The sequence below is a fragment of the Pleurodeles waltl genome, chromosome 3_1 (genome assembly GCF_031143425.1).
Source record: "Pleurodeles waltl isolate 20211129_DDA chromosome 3_1, aPleWal1.hap1.20221129, whole genome shotgun sequence".
Taxonomy (NCBI): domain Eukaryota; kingdom Metazoa; phylum Chordata; class Amphibia; order Caudata; family Salamandridae; genus Pleurodeles; species Pleurodeles waltl.
Window position 1 is genome coordinate 1715599932 of NC_090440.1, and position 17909 is coordinate 1715617840.

Here is a 17909-nt window from a genome sequence, read left to right on the forward strand (position 1 = left end):
CACCCCAGCCTTGGGAGAGATGCATCTGTCATGACTGTCTGGGTAAGAGTGTCCTGGTGAAAAGGAACACGAACATCAGTTTTTTTTTGCCTAGACCACCATGGGATTGATGCTTGCGCAGCCAGAGATGGGGTGATCTTGGTGTCCCAATGGTCTGTCAATTGATCCCATTGAGCTTCCAGATTCTGCTGCAAAGTTCTAGTTTGCAGCCTGGCATTGGGAACAATGAAGATACAAGATGCCATGGATCCAAGAAGGGGCCCCACTTGCCCTGCTGATGGACGTGGAGTGTGTAGGATGTTGGCACACTTTGCACTATTGATGATAGCCTCTCCCCCGAAGGACACATTCTTGTGACCTTTGTGTCCAGTGTCACACCGAGGTAGTGTATTCATTGAATTGTTTTCCTGTCAATTCTGGAAAAGAGGTTTTTACTAGCCATTCATCTAAGTATAGGTAGACGAAGATGCCTTTCTTTCTCAAAGCTGCCGTTATGATTGCCATGCACTTAAAAAATGTTTGGGGTGCTGACTTCAAGCCAAATGGAAGCACCCTGTATTGGTAATGTTTGGATGCCACTTTGAACCTTAGGAATTTCCAATGCTTCCTGGCGATTGGGATGCGTAAGTAGGTCTCCCTGAGGTCGGTGGAACACATCCAATCCGTATGATGGAGCTGTGGGTATTTTTGGTGTAGAGCCATCATGCAAAACCTTTCCTGCCGTATGTGTTTGCTGAGGAGACATGTCAAGAATGGGTCTGAATTCTGCATTTAGGCCTTTTTCCTTTACGAGAAAATGCTAAGAGTATACTCCTACTCTCTCTTTACGAAGTAGAGCTGAGACTTTGGATCACAGGAGCTTTAGCTGGTGACAAGATTCTTTTGAAGGTAGAACATTCAGAAGAGGGGATTTGAAGCAAAGTGAGTACCCATTCTCTACAATATTTAAGACCCAGTTGTCGCTGGCGACGGTGCGCCACTCATCGAGATGGTTGATGATACTTCCCAATACCGGAGTGGATAACGGCAATAGAGGAAGTGATACCGCATTGCTCATTTGGCGTCTTTAAGGAAGCTTAGAGCTGCCAAGTAGCTCCTCATTTAAGTGCTGATCTGTGGGACTGGTGCTGAGACTTGGTGGATTCATGGTGTTGGTGATGAGGGACCCAATTATGGGTTTTAACCCTGTGATGGTAGGGAAGCCTTTCAGACTCCCTGTACTGGCTGCGGAATTTCTTCCTCTTTTCTAACCCCCCTGCTTTTAGCGTATCCAACTCAGTTTTAATTTTTGACATTTCATCGACTGTATGGAATCCAAATAACAAATTGCAGGTAAAAGGAAGATCCAAGATTTGCTATTGCGCTTATGGCTTAAGGCCTTTAAGTCTAAGCCATGTGTACGTCTGGAGAAAATACTGTGCACCTATGTATGTGCTGCCAGGTCAGAACCATCTGTTGCGGCACTAATTATGTGGTTTGCGACAGACCCATCTTCTTGCAGGATTTCTTCAAAGTCCTGTTTGTCTTCCCATGGGAGTTTATCCACAGATCTGGCAAGTGAGTCCCAGAGAGATCTATCATATTGACCTAGTAACACTGTAGCACTAGACACTTTCATAAAGGAGGCTGATGTGCTGCACATCTTCCTGCCTAAGGAACCTACCTGTTTGCTTTCCTTGACTGGTGGGATTGATGCTGAAGCGGGAATAGCATGAATTTTCTTTGCTGCTGCGATAATGACAGAACCTTGTGGCGGAACAGCTCTTAAAAATGACGGAACTTGTTCAGGAGACTTAGATTTCTTTAAGATTCTGGACTGGGACACTCAAATGGAGGTCAATTGCTGGTTGCAGAAGACCTGGGAACAGAGGAAGCAATAGTCTCGAAGAAGCCCTATGATGCAGAGTCTCAAAGATGGCTGACCGCTGTGGGAGCTGGAATGTCAAAGTTTAACTTATTAGCTCCCCTAACCAGCACCTCATTAAAGGTATTTAGATCATCTATTGGGGATACTCTCATAGGTGGAGTGTCTGTAAGAGTTGGAGAGTAATCCCTTTTTGATGATCCTGTGGATGTTGACCATGTAGGGGATCTACGTCCCTGGTCGTGAGACCGAGGTCTCTGAGATGTCTGGGAAGGTGTAGTAGATCTTTGTCTGGATCTGCCTGGAGATTTCTTGACCATGCTCTGGGTCTGTGTCTGGGAGTGGGAGTGGCCTCTCTAGGCATTCTGGTTGGAGATTCCAGAGAGCTGGCGGGCCAGATGAGTCCTGGGATGTGGAGTCACTTTCAGAGATGGGGCCCTCATGGGAGACCTTGCAGGTCATACTGTACGTGAGTACTGTGAGTCCTGACTCCTTGGAAAAGACCAAGTTCAGACACTGTCCAATCTCTGTCATTGTGTAGAGGAGAGGGAGGACGCTAATGATGAACAAGCAGAAGCAGCCCTCTGGGAAACATGGCCAGCCTTTAGCACATTAGGGGAGTGCTGTCTTGTTGCAGAATGACGGGATGGTGTTCGTGGCGAAGGTCTTGTGGGTGTTTCCCTATGCCTGGGCAATGAATGCACAGTCGACGGGGAATGCCTGGAAGATGGCTCTCTCAACGCTGATTGAAGTATAGTGGCCACTGAAGAAGAGACTTGTCTCGATGTCGAGCAGTGCCTGGATGCTGTCAAAAGAGATTGGTGCCTCAATGCTGACCGGCTTCTGGTTGCCAAAGACCGAGATCCTTGCCTCAACGTCGCCTGCTTGCTGTCAATGGAGATCCTTGCCTCAATGTCAAATGGCGCCTGATTTCCATCAATGGAGATGTTTGCCTCAACATCGAGCAGCATTTGGTTGCTGTCGACGGAGACTGCCCTCTTGATGGCTAACAATGGGGAGTGGTCGCTGTCTCATGCTTTGACGCTGAACGGCGATGATCCTGAACGGTGATGATCCGCAGTCAATGGAGTCTGGTACTTGACGTCGATTAGTGGAGGGACGAGGGATTTGATAGCTTGTAGTGATTCACCCTTGATGGTGTGTGGATTCCCACAACATTGGTCGCTGTTTCATTGTCGACACCGATGCTGGCACTCTTGATGACGACGTCGAACAAACAGTTATCTTCCTACTTCTAGAAATTAATTTTATTCCCCTCTTTTGTCACATTTCAGGAGAGCTTCCTCTAGATTTGTGGAGATAATCAGGTCCCTTAGAAGTGGATGAGAGGAGACTTTTTTCCAGTTCCAGATTTCTGTCTCTCCTGAAGACCATGCAGACATATTTTCTCTCCGTCTTTTAAAATCCTTTTTGAGAGTTTTAAATAGAGGTAAGTAAGACTCCGGTTGATGAGTAACAGGTAGACTTAAGATGCAGACTGAATGAGTGGGAGCCTGTGCCTTCTTACCACAAGCAGGACACTTTATGAAAAGGGAAAGCTTTTTTTGGCAGGAAAAAATTTAAACTCATGTCAGAAAACAATTTTCTCTCACTCTAGAAGTGAAAAGACATCGAGTGAAGTAGAGAAAATGTGTTTTTATGAAGTATTTTTTTTAACAAAAAGTCAAAAAGACAGAGCTCAATGCTTCAAGGTCCTCAGTAAAGGAGCCAAAAAAAAAAACTGATCTAATTGTCACATTTGGGGCATGATGAGATACAGGAGGTCTTAAAGGCACGGTGCCAGTATTCTCTTGGAATACTATTAATGCAGGCTATTGGCTATCAATGTCTGTACTTTTCCTTGCAGTTTTTCTTCAATGAAGGCTGTTTATGCATTTTATGCTCGCTCTTTCCTGATTTACAAAAATGCTGGAGCCTGGTGTGATGTATATTAAAGGAAAACTCAATGTAATTGGGCATTTGTATCCTTTAACGTAGGCTGCATAGATACATGTAAGTGCATGTGTATATCTATCTATCTATCTATCTATCTATATATATATATATATATATATATATCTACACATTTATATTTATACTGTATATATATACATTTATATGTATTTAGGTTACCTAGTGGCACAGTCACCACTAGGTAGTTATAGTTAGGACCACGTTTCCGTAGAAAAAGCATTTTTTGACTTTCTGCAGTTTGACAAATCTTCACTAAATTTTCCCAAATAAGTGTGCTAGTGATTCTTGTTGTGCACAGAATGTTTCGGGGTGATCCATCAAGTAGGTGTGGAGAAAAATAGGGGGGCGGGGGGTCAAAAAAGTTGTGTTTCCCATGTTAATTCCCCTAGGACCTTTATACATGACTACAGCCCGAATCACTGGACAGAATTACACCAAGTTTGTCAGAAAGCGAGCTTTTGGTATGCAGACTACACTTATTTGGTGTAAATCGGTTCAGTAGTTTTTGAGGAAATTTAAGGAAATCCAAATTTGCATATCTCTGTCCGCGAAGCCTTTGCGAATAATGACTAGCTTGTGCAGGGAAATGCACAGCTCTGCTTGGCTGCCAATACTTCAGTTAGGAAGTGATGGCAGCCATCTTGGGACTCTGATTCAGCCGAGTCCCTCCAAAATAAAGCGAAAAAATAAAAAAGGGCCAGGGTAGAGACACCCTGACCCCTTTAGCTCTGGTGCTGGAGCCCGCCTGGGGAAAATAAAGCATTAAAATATTTTTTGGGAGGTGACAGCTCCCAGCAAGCAAAAGCAAACAAAGTGCGCTTTCTGCAAGCAAGAGCTGTCAAACATCTCTCATTTGCAGAAAGCGGAGTTTTCATCTGTCTTCCCTGCATGCAAGTAACATTGCTCACTGCTATAAAAAGCAGCTCCCTGCTTGGGGTAATAATGCCGGCTCCTGCAGGATGCGTACAGGTAAATTTCTATGGTTTTGTACATTTAAAATCTGAGCCCAACTATAACGTCCCTGTAACTTTTGTCAATATATATATATATATAAAAATAAAAAAAATGTTTCCCAAATTCTAATATAATTTAATATGTGCTCTGGGGTCCCCTCACGTGGGCGAGAATATTCAGTGTTTATGACTGTTTATAAGGATCCCCTGGAAGAGAAGTAATAACAACACTGACAATGGAGTGGTGGGGGTAGGAGGTAAAAAAACAACATGGACAAGGGGGTTAGGGGATGGGAGGAAAGAAGAAAAAAAGGAAGATGGGGAAGACAATAAAAAGTAAAAATAGTACCTCAATCACAGTGCCATCAGTGAAAGGACCCTAATCAAGATGAAGCAATCAGTACTTGGCCCATGCTTCAGAAGGCGGGGCTCCAAGCTCCCGGCTGAAAACAAAGTCTTGCAAGCGAGAGGCAAGACCTAAAAAAATAATTCACATAACAGGATAGCCATGTGACTACATCCACTGGTGCTTGCATCTTTGAGAACCATCTCTCTCTCTCTCTCTCTTACTCAGGCCCAGCCCGTTACACATCTCCGAAAGTACAATTCTAAGAGCAATCACTCTACCAAATGGGGAAAAACTATCTAGATTTTTCTAGTAATTGGCAAAATCACAAACCAGTCAATATTAAAATGTAGCACTGTGGAGATATTGGGATTATCTTCTTTCTAAACAGAAACAAGGCCTATTTTGCCTTCAATCAGCGTACACTGTTGAACACATTAAAAGGCTTGTACAGCATTGACTTGGATACAGAGTGATACCAGAAAGGCAGTTCTGAACTGCTACATCTGTATTTAAATCCTTGTGAAATTTCTGTCACCATTTGCTTGTTGCAAAGGGCAATATTGTTATGACTTTCCATTATCTTCTATCTGGGAATGTTAGAATTAACCAGATATACAAATGGTCTATTCTCACACTATCTGAAAAACCTTGATGAATACATGATTATCTTAAGTAGCTCTACTATGGGTTAAGAATTACTACGTGTGACAAAGGCTTTACAAATGTGGGATTCAATGCTTTAAGGGCGAAGGGAAATCCTTGTTTTCCTCTACAATAAAAAATGATTATAAGCATGCAAACAAGGAACTGAGGGCCTTACCGTAAATAAAGAGTTCAACCCCCAAACAACATCCTGCAAAAAATGAAAACTGATTTAGATAACAATGCACTGATGACAGCCCCAGGCTAAACTTCAAAGACCAATAACATTGCTAACAATAGATCCTGAGCAACTGCCCATCTTTAGCAAATCTTTAGGACAGAGTATTGAGCATGTCTTCCAGACACTAACACTCACATGAGTGTAATCGACCACATTTAACAAGGAAGAAGCTAGATACTTACCTTTAACAGTTTTGCAGCTTGAGACGCTTCCAATTTAACACGATTTGCATTATTCCACAATCAAGTGATTGGGTCAAGAAACAGTACGAAAAGCTTTTGGGCTCCATTTCATCAGGGTGTTGCAAGGATTTCACAGGGGTCTGGAAAAAGCAGCAAGTTACTATTTTTTTATGTTTTTATGCAATGTGAATGATTTCTATTCACATGGTTTGCATTTATTGCATAATGGTATCAAGTGTGGATTGGGTGGGAATGCTAGAGCTTGGCTTCCATGGTCCCAAAAAGGTAGAGCCTCTTGTATATAAACCAGTTGTCAGACTACGGCGCTATTTGTGCTATCTGACAGATCAACAGTGGTTCTGTCTCTGTGGTGGGTGAATTGACCACTCATGGAGTCATTATGACCCCGGAGGTCGCTATAATAGTGGGGGTAGTACCGCCAATAGGCTGGCGGTACATACCTCCACTATGATGACATTGGCGGTTTGGCCAAAGCCAAACCACCAACTTAACACAACGACCGCCACAGCTGTAACGACCGCCGAGCTGGAGACTACAGTCGCCAGCTCGGGGGCGTTACTAGGCCTGCCATGGCATTTTGACCCCGCCCACTGCCATGGTTTCCGTGGTTTCTGTACCGCCACGGAAACCTTGATGGTAGGCACTATCAGTGCCAGGGAAATCTTTCCCTGGCACTGACAGGGGTCTCCCCCGCCCCTGAGTCCTCCCTCACCCTCCCCCCCCATATACACACACATACACAGAGTCACCCACGCATAGATACATTCATACACACTCACAGCAACACTCACAAATATACATCCAGGCACACACGCAATCACACGACACAACATGCACGTACACAAACCATGCACACGCGCATTACACACGCATTCAAACACAGTCACACCCCCCCCCGCCCCACACAAGCACACAACACCCCCTACCCCACCTCCCCCGTCGGAGAACTCTACATACCTGCTTGCAAGGGGTCCTTCGGCAGGAGATGGGACGTGGCGCGGCTGACAGCAGCAGCGTCTGCCAGAAAAACCCCGCCTGGCCGTATCATGGCTAATGATACGGTCGGCGGCGTTCCAATACAGTAGCCGGAATTACGCCAGCCTTCTGGCGGAATTCCGGCCATGGTCATAATTCTATTGACGGTCGGTAGCCACAGCGACGGTATGTTGGTGGCCGGCGCCGTGGCGGTAGGCGGCATTTGCTGCCAATGTCCTAATGAGGGCCTAAGTCATCTAAAGCTTTCTCCTCAGTTAGGACTGCCTTTAAATGCCACTCCTCGGCCAGCACCCATTCAGTCATGTCCTGCAACCAGGCACCATACCTGGGCACTCTTGTTGAGATCCAGTGGCTTGCACTGTGCCCTTTCCACAAGACCTGCCCCAAAGAAGCTAATCTGTGCAGCATTTTACAGTTTGTGGTTTTTGGTGAAAGCCCGAGACACTGATTCACATCCTTTGACACCGGTATTTGTGTCACCCTGGTAAGGATTACCATGATTTTTTCCCAGAAGGACTTCACCAGCCTACAGTGCCACAACATATGGAGAAGTGTAGCTGTGGCACTCCAACATTTAGGACAGTTGTAAGACCCTGTGGAAATTTCTTTGTATTCTCGAAGGGACCAGGTCTGTTGTTGCAGGACACTGAAATGTGGAAATTTAAACCTCTGCATCCAAGAAATTCTCCCAAGTATTCCACCCACAGTAGGTGTTTCTCTCTTTGCCCTTTAAGGGCTTTGTATGGCCCATATATTATGTGTCAGCCACCTCACCTTCTAGTAGTACCTCCATGGGATTGGACAATTGGGGGGTACTCAGTAAGTCAGTCCATATTTCTCCTGCTGTGTTACTGGGCTTTGCAATTGTAAAAACTGTCCCCGACGGTTGCAGAAGGTCTTGCATGCATTCGCAAATGTAATGTATGCATCAGCTGGATACACATTTCTTAGTGTAAGGTATCCGCTCTCTCTCTCCATTTAGTTAAGGACATAGCCCGTTTTATATCCTTGAACAGTTTTTTCCACTCTGGTGGTAATGATTTCAAGAAGAGAGGATGCCGAAGCACTCGTGACCACTGTGTTCCACTTAGTCGCCACTATGTGGATGAGTTTAGGAAGTGCAGTGACTTCTGTGCTCAACTGTACCGTGTGTTGGAGCAGTGCGGCCAGGTAGTACAGTGCACAATATTGCATCATGAGAGGGGAATGGTCAGACAGAAACTGACAAAGGTAATGGACCTCTCTGATTTTAGGACTTTTGTTTAGGAACCTATCAAGCCTACTGTAGGTGGCTCGAACTGCTTAACAGTAAGAGAATTTGTGGGATTCCGGATGCATTTTGCATCACACATCCACACTGTCAAGACTAGTCATTACTTCTCGTAGCAGAAAGGTCATGCCTGGTTTAATGCCAGACAGAGGTGCATGTCTATACAGACCATGGTCCATTACAGAGTTGCATTTCCCACCCAAAATTAGCAGCATGTCCACACAAGGCCTGGTTTCTAGGCTCTTTAGGCAGATCCCAAGCTCTTACAGCATGAAGTGCAATTTTCCAGAGATGTTCACTCACCTCAGAAATTGGCTGCCAAGCAGACACCAGCCCTGACAATATAACAGCAGTTTAAGACCTCTGTGGAGCACTCCCTTGTTTGGTCAGGAAGTATGTGTCACTGGATCAAAGTGGGGTGGTTTGGATCCGACCTATATATACATTTTCCAGATAGTTGGTCCCCAGCAACTGTCAAGTATCCAAACTGGTTTGGGTTGATTCTCGTTCAAAGGTAATTTTCCTGCTGCTGTCTAGACGAACAAGTCACTTACCTTCGGTAACGCCTTTTCTGGTGGATACACTAGCTACCTGTGGATTCCTCACTCATTGAATAGAGTCCCAAAGCAGTACCGCACTTGGTGGAGGGTGCCTGAATGGTCAGACCAAGAAATCCTGCAGCACCGACCGTGCAAAATGGCCATCCCTCCTCACCTCGGAATCCAAGCAATAATGCTTCGCAAACGTGTGGAAGGATGCCCAAGTTGCGGCCTTGCAGATGTCAACCACAGGAACACCTCTAGCCAGGGCCGAAGAGGCCGACTTAGCTCTGGTGGAATGAGCTCTTATTCCAACAGGGGGTTCCTTCTTTGCCAGAGAGTAACACAGCTTAATGCAAAGAATGACCCACCTAGAGAGTGTTCTCTTGTGGACTGCCTTTCCTTTCCTCTTTCCCACGTACCCGATGAAGAGCTGATCTTCTAATCTGAACTCCCTCGCCCTGTCGACGAAGAAGCTCAGTGCTCCTCTCGGGTCCAGACGATGCAGTCTTTCTTCCTCTTTCGAAGGATGAGGTGGAGGATAAAAAGAGGAGAGTGTAATACCCATATGGAAGGGTGAAACAACCTTCGGCAAGAAAGCAGCCTTGGTCCCAACAAAGAAAACAGTTTTTAGAACCAATAGCTTAAAGGGGCAAGCATGCATCGGCTCAAACGGTGAGCCCATAAGAAATGTTAAAACTAAGTTCAAATCCCACTGAGGCATAATGAAAGGAGTGGGAGGATATCTATTAGTCAGGCCCTTTATGAACCTCAAAACTATTGGGGATTTAAACAAAGAGGGTTGGTCGGGCAGACACAGAAAGGCTGACAAAGCCGACAAGTAGCCCTTAACTGTCGCAACTGCACAACCCCTCTGTGCCAAGGATAACGCAAAAGACAAAATGTCCGATAAGTGGGCACGTAAAGGATCAATTTGCTTCTCTCCACACCAATTCACAAATTTAGCCCACCTGCTAGCGTAGACAGATTTGGTGGCGTGTCGCCTGGCCGATAAAATAACATCCACCACCTCGGGTGGGAGAGAAAAGGAACTCAAGTTGCCCCGTTCAATCTCCAGGCATGAAGGTGCAGGCTCTGGAGGTGGGGGTGTAAAACCTGCCCCTGCAATTGTGAGAGGAGGTCTGCCCTATGAGGGAGACGGAGCGGGGGGCACAGTGAGAGTTGAGCAAGATCTGAATACCACACCCTTCTTGGCCAATCCGGAGCTATTAAGAGGACTTGGGCTCGGTCTTGGCGAATCTTCCTCAGAACCCGAGGAATCAAGGGTATGGGGGAAACGCGTAAAGCAACTGGCCGTACCAGGACATCTGAAACGTGTCCCCCAAAGTTCCTTGCACCGGATACTGGAGGCTTCAGAACAACGGACAGTGCGCTTTCTCCCGAGTGGCAAACAGATCTACCTGAGGGAATCTCCACATCTGGAAGATGTACAGGGCTATATCTGGATGAAGACGCCACTCGTGATCGGTCGAGATGTGCCGACTAAGCCTGTCTGCACGCACGTTTAACACTCCGGCCAGATGGTTTGCTACCAAGCAAATCTGATGGTCCCTTGCCCAGGAGCATAGCCGAAGAGCTTCTCTGCAGAGAAGGTACAACCCTACTCCTCCCTGCTTGTTGATGTAGCACATCACGGTAGTGTTGTCCGTCAGGACCTGGACTGACTGACCGCGAAGGGAAGGGAGGAAGGCCTTGAGAGCCAGACATATCGCCCGCAATTCCAACAGATTTATGTGAAACATCTGCTCCACTGGAGACCAATGACCTTTGACCTTTGACCTTTGACCTCCAGGTCCCCCAGATGAGCTACCCACCCTAGAGTGGAAGCATCCGTTATCACTGGAGTAAAGGTTGCTGTCTGCAGCCTACCATCGAAGATCCGCTGTAGCGTCTCTGGAAATCTTTACCGATTCCTCGAGATCCCCTTTGTGTTGAGACCACTGCCTTCGGAGGCACCACTTAAGAGCCCTCATGTGCCAGCGTGCATGAGTGACCAACAGAATGCAAGAAGCGAACAGACCGAGCAGACGAAGGACTTTGAGGGCTGGAATGACCGCTCCACTTTGAAACATTGGAACCAACGCCTGAATGTCCTGAATCCGCTGGGGCGGGGGAAAGGCACGATTCAATGTTGTGTCCAGTACCGCCCCTATGAGCAGGAGACGTTGAGAGGGCTCCAGGTGAGATTTGGGCACGTTCACCTAAAAGCCCAGATCAAACAACAACTGGGTTGTCAACTGCAGGTGATGCAGCATGAGCTCCAGAGACTTGGCCTTGATCAACCAATCGTCTAGGTAAGGGAATACCGCTATCCCCTTCCTCCTGAGCTCTGCCGCAACCACCGCCATCACCTTCGTGAAGACTCGAGGTGCTGAAGTAAGACCAAACGGAAGGACCGCAAACTGATAGTGTTGCGATCCCACCACAAACCAGAGATACTTCCTGTGCTACTTGAGTATTGGGATATGAAAGTAAGCATCCTGAAAGTCGACAGACACCATCCAATCTCCTTCGTTCAACGCCAAAAGCACCTGTGCTAGGGTCAGCATCTTGAACTTTTCCTGTTTGGAGAACCAATTCAAAATCCTCAGGTCAAGGATTGGTCTCAACGACCATCCTTCTTGGGGATCAGGAAATATCTTGAATAACAACCCTGACCCCTCTCCTGCTCTGGAACCAACTCTACTGCACCCTTTGAAAGGAGGACTAGAACCTCCTGTTCTAACAACAGGAGATGTTCTTCCGAACAGAAGGATGGACAGGGCGGGATGGGGAGGGGTGGAAACTCCTGAAAAGGAAGGGCATAGCCTTTCGCCACAATACTGGTGACCCAGGAGTCCGATGTTATTGCCTCCCACATGCGGAGAAAGTACATTAACCTCCCCCCTACAGGAGTAGTATGCAAGGGAATTGGTGGATGACTAAGGCTGCTTACCGTGCTGCACCCCTCCAGAGGAAGAGGCAGAGTGCTGCTGGGTGGCCCCTATGGTTCGAACCCTTCCCCCTCCCCCTATACGATCTGTAGGGGAGGGCAGTGGTGGCTTGCTGTTGAAATCTGCCCCGAAAGGAGGAACCACGACCAAACCCCCTAAACCCTCTGAATGATCGTGAAGAAACAGAGGAGGAGGCCTGCAAGCTCAAAGATTTTGCTGTGGCTCTACTTTCTTTAAACCTTTCAAGGGCAGAGTCCGCCTTTGACCAAAAAAGTTTATCCCCGTCAAAGGGTAGATCAAGCAGGGCCGACTGAACATCTGGAGAGAAACCTGAAGAACAAAGCCAGGCCTGTCTTCTCGTAGCGACAGTTGTGCCCATAGCCCTGGCCACAGAATCAGTTGTGTCCAACCCTGACTGGATTACTTGGGTCGCCGCAGCCTGAGCATCCGACAAAAGGCCCAACACCTCCTGAGGTAATCCAGAATGAGATGTCTTGACCTCCTCCATAAGGGCGTAGATGTATCTGCCCAAGATACATGTGGCATTCGTGGACTTAAGGGACATACTACAAGAAGAGAAAGTCTTTTTTGAAGACTGGTCCATCTTTTTAGAATCTCTGTCCGAAGGAACACCCGGAAAGGAACCTGGAGCAGTACATGAGGAACAGGAGCTTTCTGGAGTCGGGTGCTTCGACAAAAAGCCTGGATCCGCAGGAGCCACATGATATCTACGCTCTACTGTCCTGTTAACAGCCGTAGATGTGACTGGCTTTTTCCAAATCTCCATAATTGGATCAAGGAGAGCCTCATTAAAAGGCAAAAGAGGTTCTGCAATAGTCGAGGCTGGATGTAGCACTTCCGTCAAAATGTTGGGTTTCGCCTCAGCCACTGGGAGGGGAAGGCCTAAAAAGTCAGCTGCTTTTCTTAAAACAGAGTGGAAAGAAGCAGCCTCCTCTGTATATTCCCCAGGAGATGTCAAGTCCCACTACGGGGAAGTGTCCAAGCCACTAGCAGTGTCCAAACCATGAAGATCTGTCAGAGGCTCCTCAATCTCACCCTCCTCCAAGGCCTGCCTGTTATACTCCTGTTCCTCAAGGAGGCGAAGAGCTAGCCCCCTAGAAGGAAGCCTGGCCTCGATCCTTGGCGTCGACAAGGTGTCCACCGACATCAATGACCTCGCTTGACGCCGATCCTCTGATCCATCCATCTGACTGAGGCAGAGGACGAGATGGGGAAGAACCCTCCGGCGCCGGGACAGCAGTCCTCATCGGAGTTGCAGGTCTTGTAGGCGACGCCAAAGGAACCAGCACCTCTCATTGGAAGGAAGGGCATGAAAGGTGCCTGTCGTAAAAGAGCCGGAGCACCCATATTAAAAGCCAATGGACCCAGAGGACCAGCTGGACCACCACCCGGAGCCATCTGTTGAAATATGGAAAACATCGCATTAAGAAATGCGGAACTATCAGCACCTGGCGCCGGGAACAATGGATATTGCAGAGCCTGCGCCCGAGGTGATAACAGCGCGGGCCCAGGCATCTCAGATTGCGCAGGTGAAAACTCAGGATCCTGTTGAGGTACGACCTCGAAGACAGACGGCGGAGAAGTTGGAGGCGTCTGCGGCTAAGGAGTGATGGTGGGACTAACTTCCCATGTCTTATGGCGCCGAACCGAAGGCGACCTCGAGCGTGAACGCTCTACTCGAACGGCGTCGAGAATCACGACAGCGCCGGGAGTCACGGTGACGTCGATGAGATTTCGGTGATGAAGATCTGCGCCGGTGCCGCTTTTCCTTCTTTTTGGACTTCGCCAAAAACAGCTTAGCCTTTCGTTCCTTCAAAGCTTTAGGATTCATTCGTTGACAGGATTCACATTTCTCCACTTCATGGTCGGAGCTCAGACACCACAAGCAATCCACATGTGGGTCTGTCACCGACATCTTGCCCTGCACTCTCTACAAGGCTTAAAGACCGACTTTCGCTGTGACATTTCGATAGAAACAGTAACTGTAACTACGCAGCAGAAACAGTTGCTCCCTCGAAGAATAACTGTCGCTCGAAGGCACGGAAAAAAGGGAACTGACGCCAGCACGCCAGCGAGGGCCTCTTAATGCCTGTATGACGTCAGACGCCGTCGCGTGGGAGTCGGGCAATTGTGACGTTCTCGTCGACGTGCTGAAGCTAGGAGAAAATTTCCGTTGGATGCTGGCGCATGGGGAAAATTCAATGAGTGAGGAATCCACAGGTAGTTGTATCCATCAGAAACAGCCTTTCTGGAAAGTGAGGTAATTCACATTGAGAATGGGTTCAAGGAGGTATACCAAATAAAGTGAGAGTTCTCTGCACCTGGTTGTCACTGAAAACATAATCAAGAACAGACAAAATAGCAGGCCCTGTTTAGAAATGTACTTACCTTGAACAAAGAGAACAGCAGTCCCACCCCTAACAGCTACCAAGTGGTGGTGCTCCGGAAGTACTAATCAGCAGTCCTTGCTAACAAAGCCTTCATGGAATTTTTAAAGGAATTGCTACAAGTGGCTGTCTCCATCCTCCTTCCTTCAATGTCTGAGTCTCCACCTAAAAGCCAAAGGAAAGCGGCCAATATGTTTCCACTGTATTAGAAGTAATCCTCATCCTACATCTTGTGCAATGCCAAACCGCGGGCATCCAAAATGGATCTCACTGGCTCCAGCACTCTAAAGTACGCAACTCAGAGTCCTACTACCATACTTGTGATACACATGTACTGCACACAAGCAGGCAGTGGACATGGGATATTAGAGCAAGTTATTGGGTTTCACATTTCAGCAGAATTTTACTTGAGAGTTCTGTAGACCGCTCTCTCACTGACAAAATGAAAAAGTCCTAGTCCCACTATAAATTCAAAAACAACATAATCAATCAATCGAGAACAAGGCTAATCACCTGTTTGTATCTCAATGTGCTTTGGGGTGGAGGTTCTGCAGCTCAGTCAAAGCGCTGGATGGCCGATTCAATCGAAGAGCCAGGTCATGAGGCCCTTCTTGAATTGAGGCAGAGAGGGAGATTGTCGGAGCTAAAAAGGAAGAGAGTTCCAGGTCTAAGCTGCGAGGCAGGAGAAAGATCTTCCTCCGATTGTGGTCTTGCGGATCCAAGGAATGGTCAGGGGAACTGAGTTGTCTGGTGGGTGTGTGGAAGGCGAGGCAGTGGTTGAGGTATGCAGGTCCGATGCTGTGGAGGGCCCTTGAAGGCATGCGTGAGGGGCCTGAAGGTGATTCTTTGTTGACCAGGAGCCAGTATATGTCTCTCAGGTTCCCAGAGATGTGGCTGCGGCAGGGGATGTCCAGAATAAGTCTAGATTCTTCTTTGCATCTTCTTTTGGAGCTTCTGGGTGGTGCCTGCGTAGAATGCCTTGCCGTAGTCAAGCCTGCTGCTGACGAACACCTGGTTGGCTGTTCTTCTGGATTCAATGGGGATATACTTGAAGATATTATGGGGAAGGTAGAGCTTTCGGAAGTAGCAGGACGAGACTGCATTGACTTGGTGGTTCATAGAAAGCAAGGAGTTGAGGATGATGTCGAGGTACCGTGCGTGGTCAATTGGTGGCAGGGGGGGTCTGAGCGCTGCAAGCCACCCAGTCTCGTCCTAGCTGGAGGGGGTGGTGCCCAAAATGGGGACTTCTGTCTTGTCAGAGCTGAGCTTGAGGCAGCTGCCTTTCATCCAGTCGGCGACTGCCTTCATCCCGTTGTGGAAGTTGGTTGTCGCGACTGTAAGTTCGTCAGTGACAGAGAGGTTCAGCCAAGTGTTGTTAGCGTAGGAGACAATGTTGAGTCCGTTGTTTCTGAGAATGTCTGCTATGAGGGCCATGTTGAAGAGGGTGGCACTCAGGGAGGAGCGTTGGGGAATGCCACAGCTGATCTCTGTGGGTATGGATGTGAATGGTGGGAGCCTGACTCACTGGGTGGCATGTGCTGCCACCACAACTTTACATGAAGTACCCAAGACAGGGGCACTGCCTAGTGTGATGGAATGTTTGATGAGCCCATCCAGGTCACAGGACCTGCCCTGGACCTCACATTGTTAGGCACAGACCTATGCTGCTGCACACAGTTATGTTGGTGTGATACCAGGTCAAAAATATAAGTTAGGATACAAGTTTCACATGCTGTCAGGCACCAAGGGCAGGGATTCACCAGAGTTTGCCAATGAGGGGACATTCTTTCCCAACATACTGCACACAGGGTTATGAGGTTTAGTAATCTTTTCATACATCCTTTAAACATAGTCATAAGGTGTGACTACCACTACTGTTTTTTCACATTTGTGTTATTAAAATCATGGGTGTCTTTTTCTTGATTACAGCTGGTAGTATTAGAACAGAGGGAAAAGCATAGGCAAATGTCCCTGACCAATTTAGTAAAGTACATTGCCATGGGAGAGTGGGTGATGGCACCTGGTTTACAATTTTATGCATTTTGTGTTTTCTACTGTTGTGAACACGTCTACTATTGGTGTTCAACAATCTGCTAATTTTGTGCTGTACCATTTTGTGACTGAACTAACACTTGCGAGATGAGAGGCCAATGGTGTGGAATTCCTATAGCCTTATGCCCAGGACATATTGTTAGGGACAAGGACAACAAGTTTTCATATTTATTTTCTGCTTGGGAAAGTAGGCCCAACCCACTGCAGCACCAACCCTTTATCTGCCAGTTTACAGTACAACATTATGGATCAGGGAAGGGCAATGTCTACAGTAAAGATTACATTTGTGTCAATTGTTAATGCTTTTTGAACTTGTATTTATGGTTCATTACTAGAAAACCTTTATTATTAGGGTGCACATGGGCTAAGGAAATGTAGTAAGCTCTGACAGCACTACTTGATGGTACTTCCAGTATTAAAAGGTCTACACACATTTGCAAAGTTTAATATGAAGCTACTTATAAAATTCCCAGAATGCTCCCAGATTAGATGTAAATATTTGCAAAAGCTTTAAGTCAATTTTGAGGATTCTCTGCTTTGAAAATCAAAACGTTCCTTAGAAAAAGAGGAAGTAGGAAAGAAAATGTGCTAAACTACTAAGACATTTTAGGTACATTTCTTGAAGCATAACTTAGTAAAATATGTTGATGCATGATAATATTTCCAAAAAATATAACCATAATGGAAAAATCAGTGTAACCAGTTTCAGCAAGATTATACAAAACCTGAATATAAACAAGCATTGTCAAAGCCACTAGGCTCGACATTGGTCGTCAGTCTTTCGGTTTTGTCAAAGCGTGTCCTGTTTTAATAAGGTTTTTGTAAAACATTACAGTTGTGGCTGCTGCCAGGCCCTTACTATTATCACAAACACTTGCAAAAAGCGAGAATTGTTTTTAGTCTCCAAAAGCACACATTCCCACAGTAGTTCCCGACACTGAACAAAACTACTTTGCGTGCTGATATGCAATTTGTGAAAGAGAACGGTGCTGTAACTCATAGTGAAGCCAGCCATTAGACCGAGAAAGAAACAGAAAGAGAGAGAGAGAGGACTCTAATAAAAACAAAAGGTATTGGGTAATGCCAGACCTAATTAGGGGCCCAATTATTAAAGGAGGTCACAAAAGTATAACCATTGCATTAGTGCAGATTTGGGGCTCATGAATTACCAAGAGTTTACAGAAGTAGGCCAGGAAATGATACTTTGTGAAAATATTTGTGAACTGTATTTTAGCTCAAGCAAGTTCACTTTCCCTCCAATTATTTGATTCCCAACTGTCAGGAATAAACTTCCAAGCTTTCTCAGCATGAGAAAAGATTAGAGAAGAGCTGGTGAAAACCCCTGAAACATGCAAGTTTGTAGGTTTGCACAGACTCAAAAGGGCATTCCAACCCTGAAGAACGAGTTACTTACCTTCGGTAACGACTTTTCTGGTGGATACATTAGCTACCTGTGGATTCCTC

General features: G+C 46.6%; 1 protein-coding gene across 2 annotated transcripts in view; it reads right to left on the bottom strand.

Annotated features, from left to right (window-relative positions):
• UBE2F (ubiquitin conjugating enzyme E2 F (putative)) overlaps positions 1–17909 on the bottom strand; it is a 1010525-nt gene that overhangs the window by 224869 nt on the left and 767747 nt on the right. For both annotated transcript variants that reach the window (XM_069225615.1, XM_069225614.1), the window contains one exon: positions 5961–5993. In XM_069225615.1, the coding sequence (XP_069081716.1) occupies positions 5961–5993 (33 nt within the window). The remainder of the gene's footprint in view (positions 1–5960; positions 5994–17909) is intronic.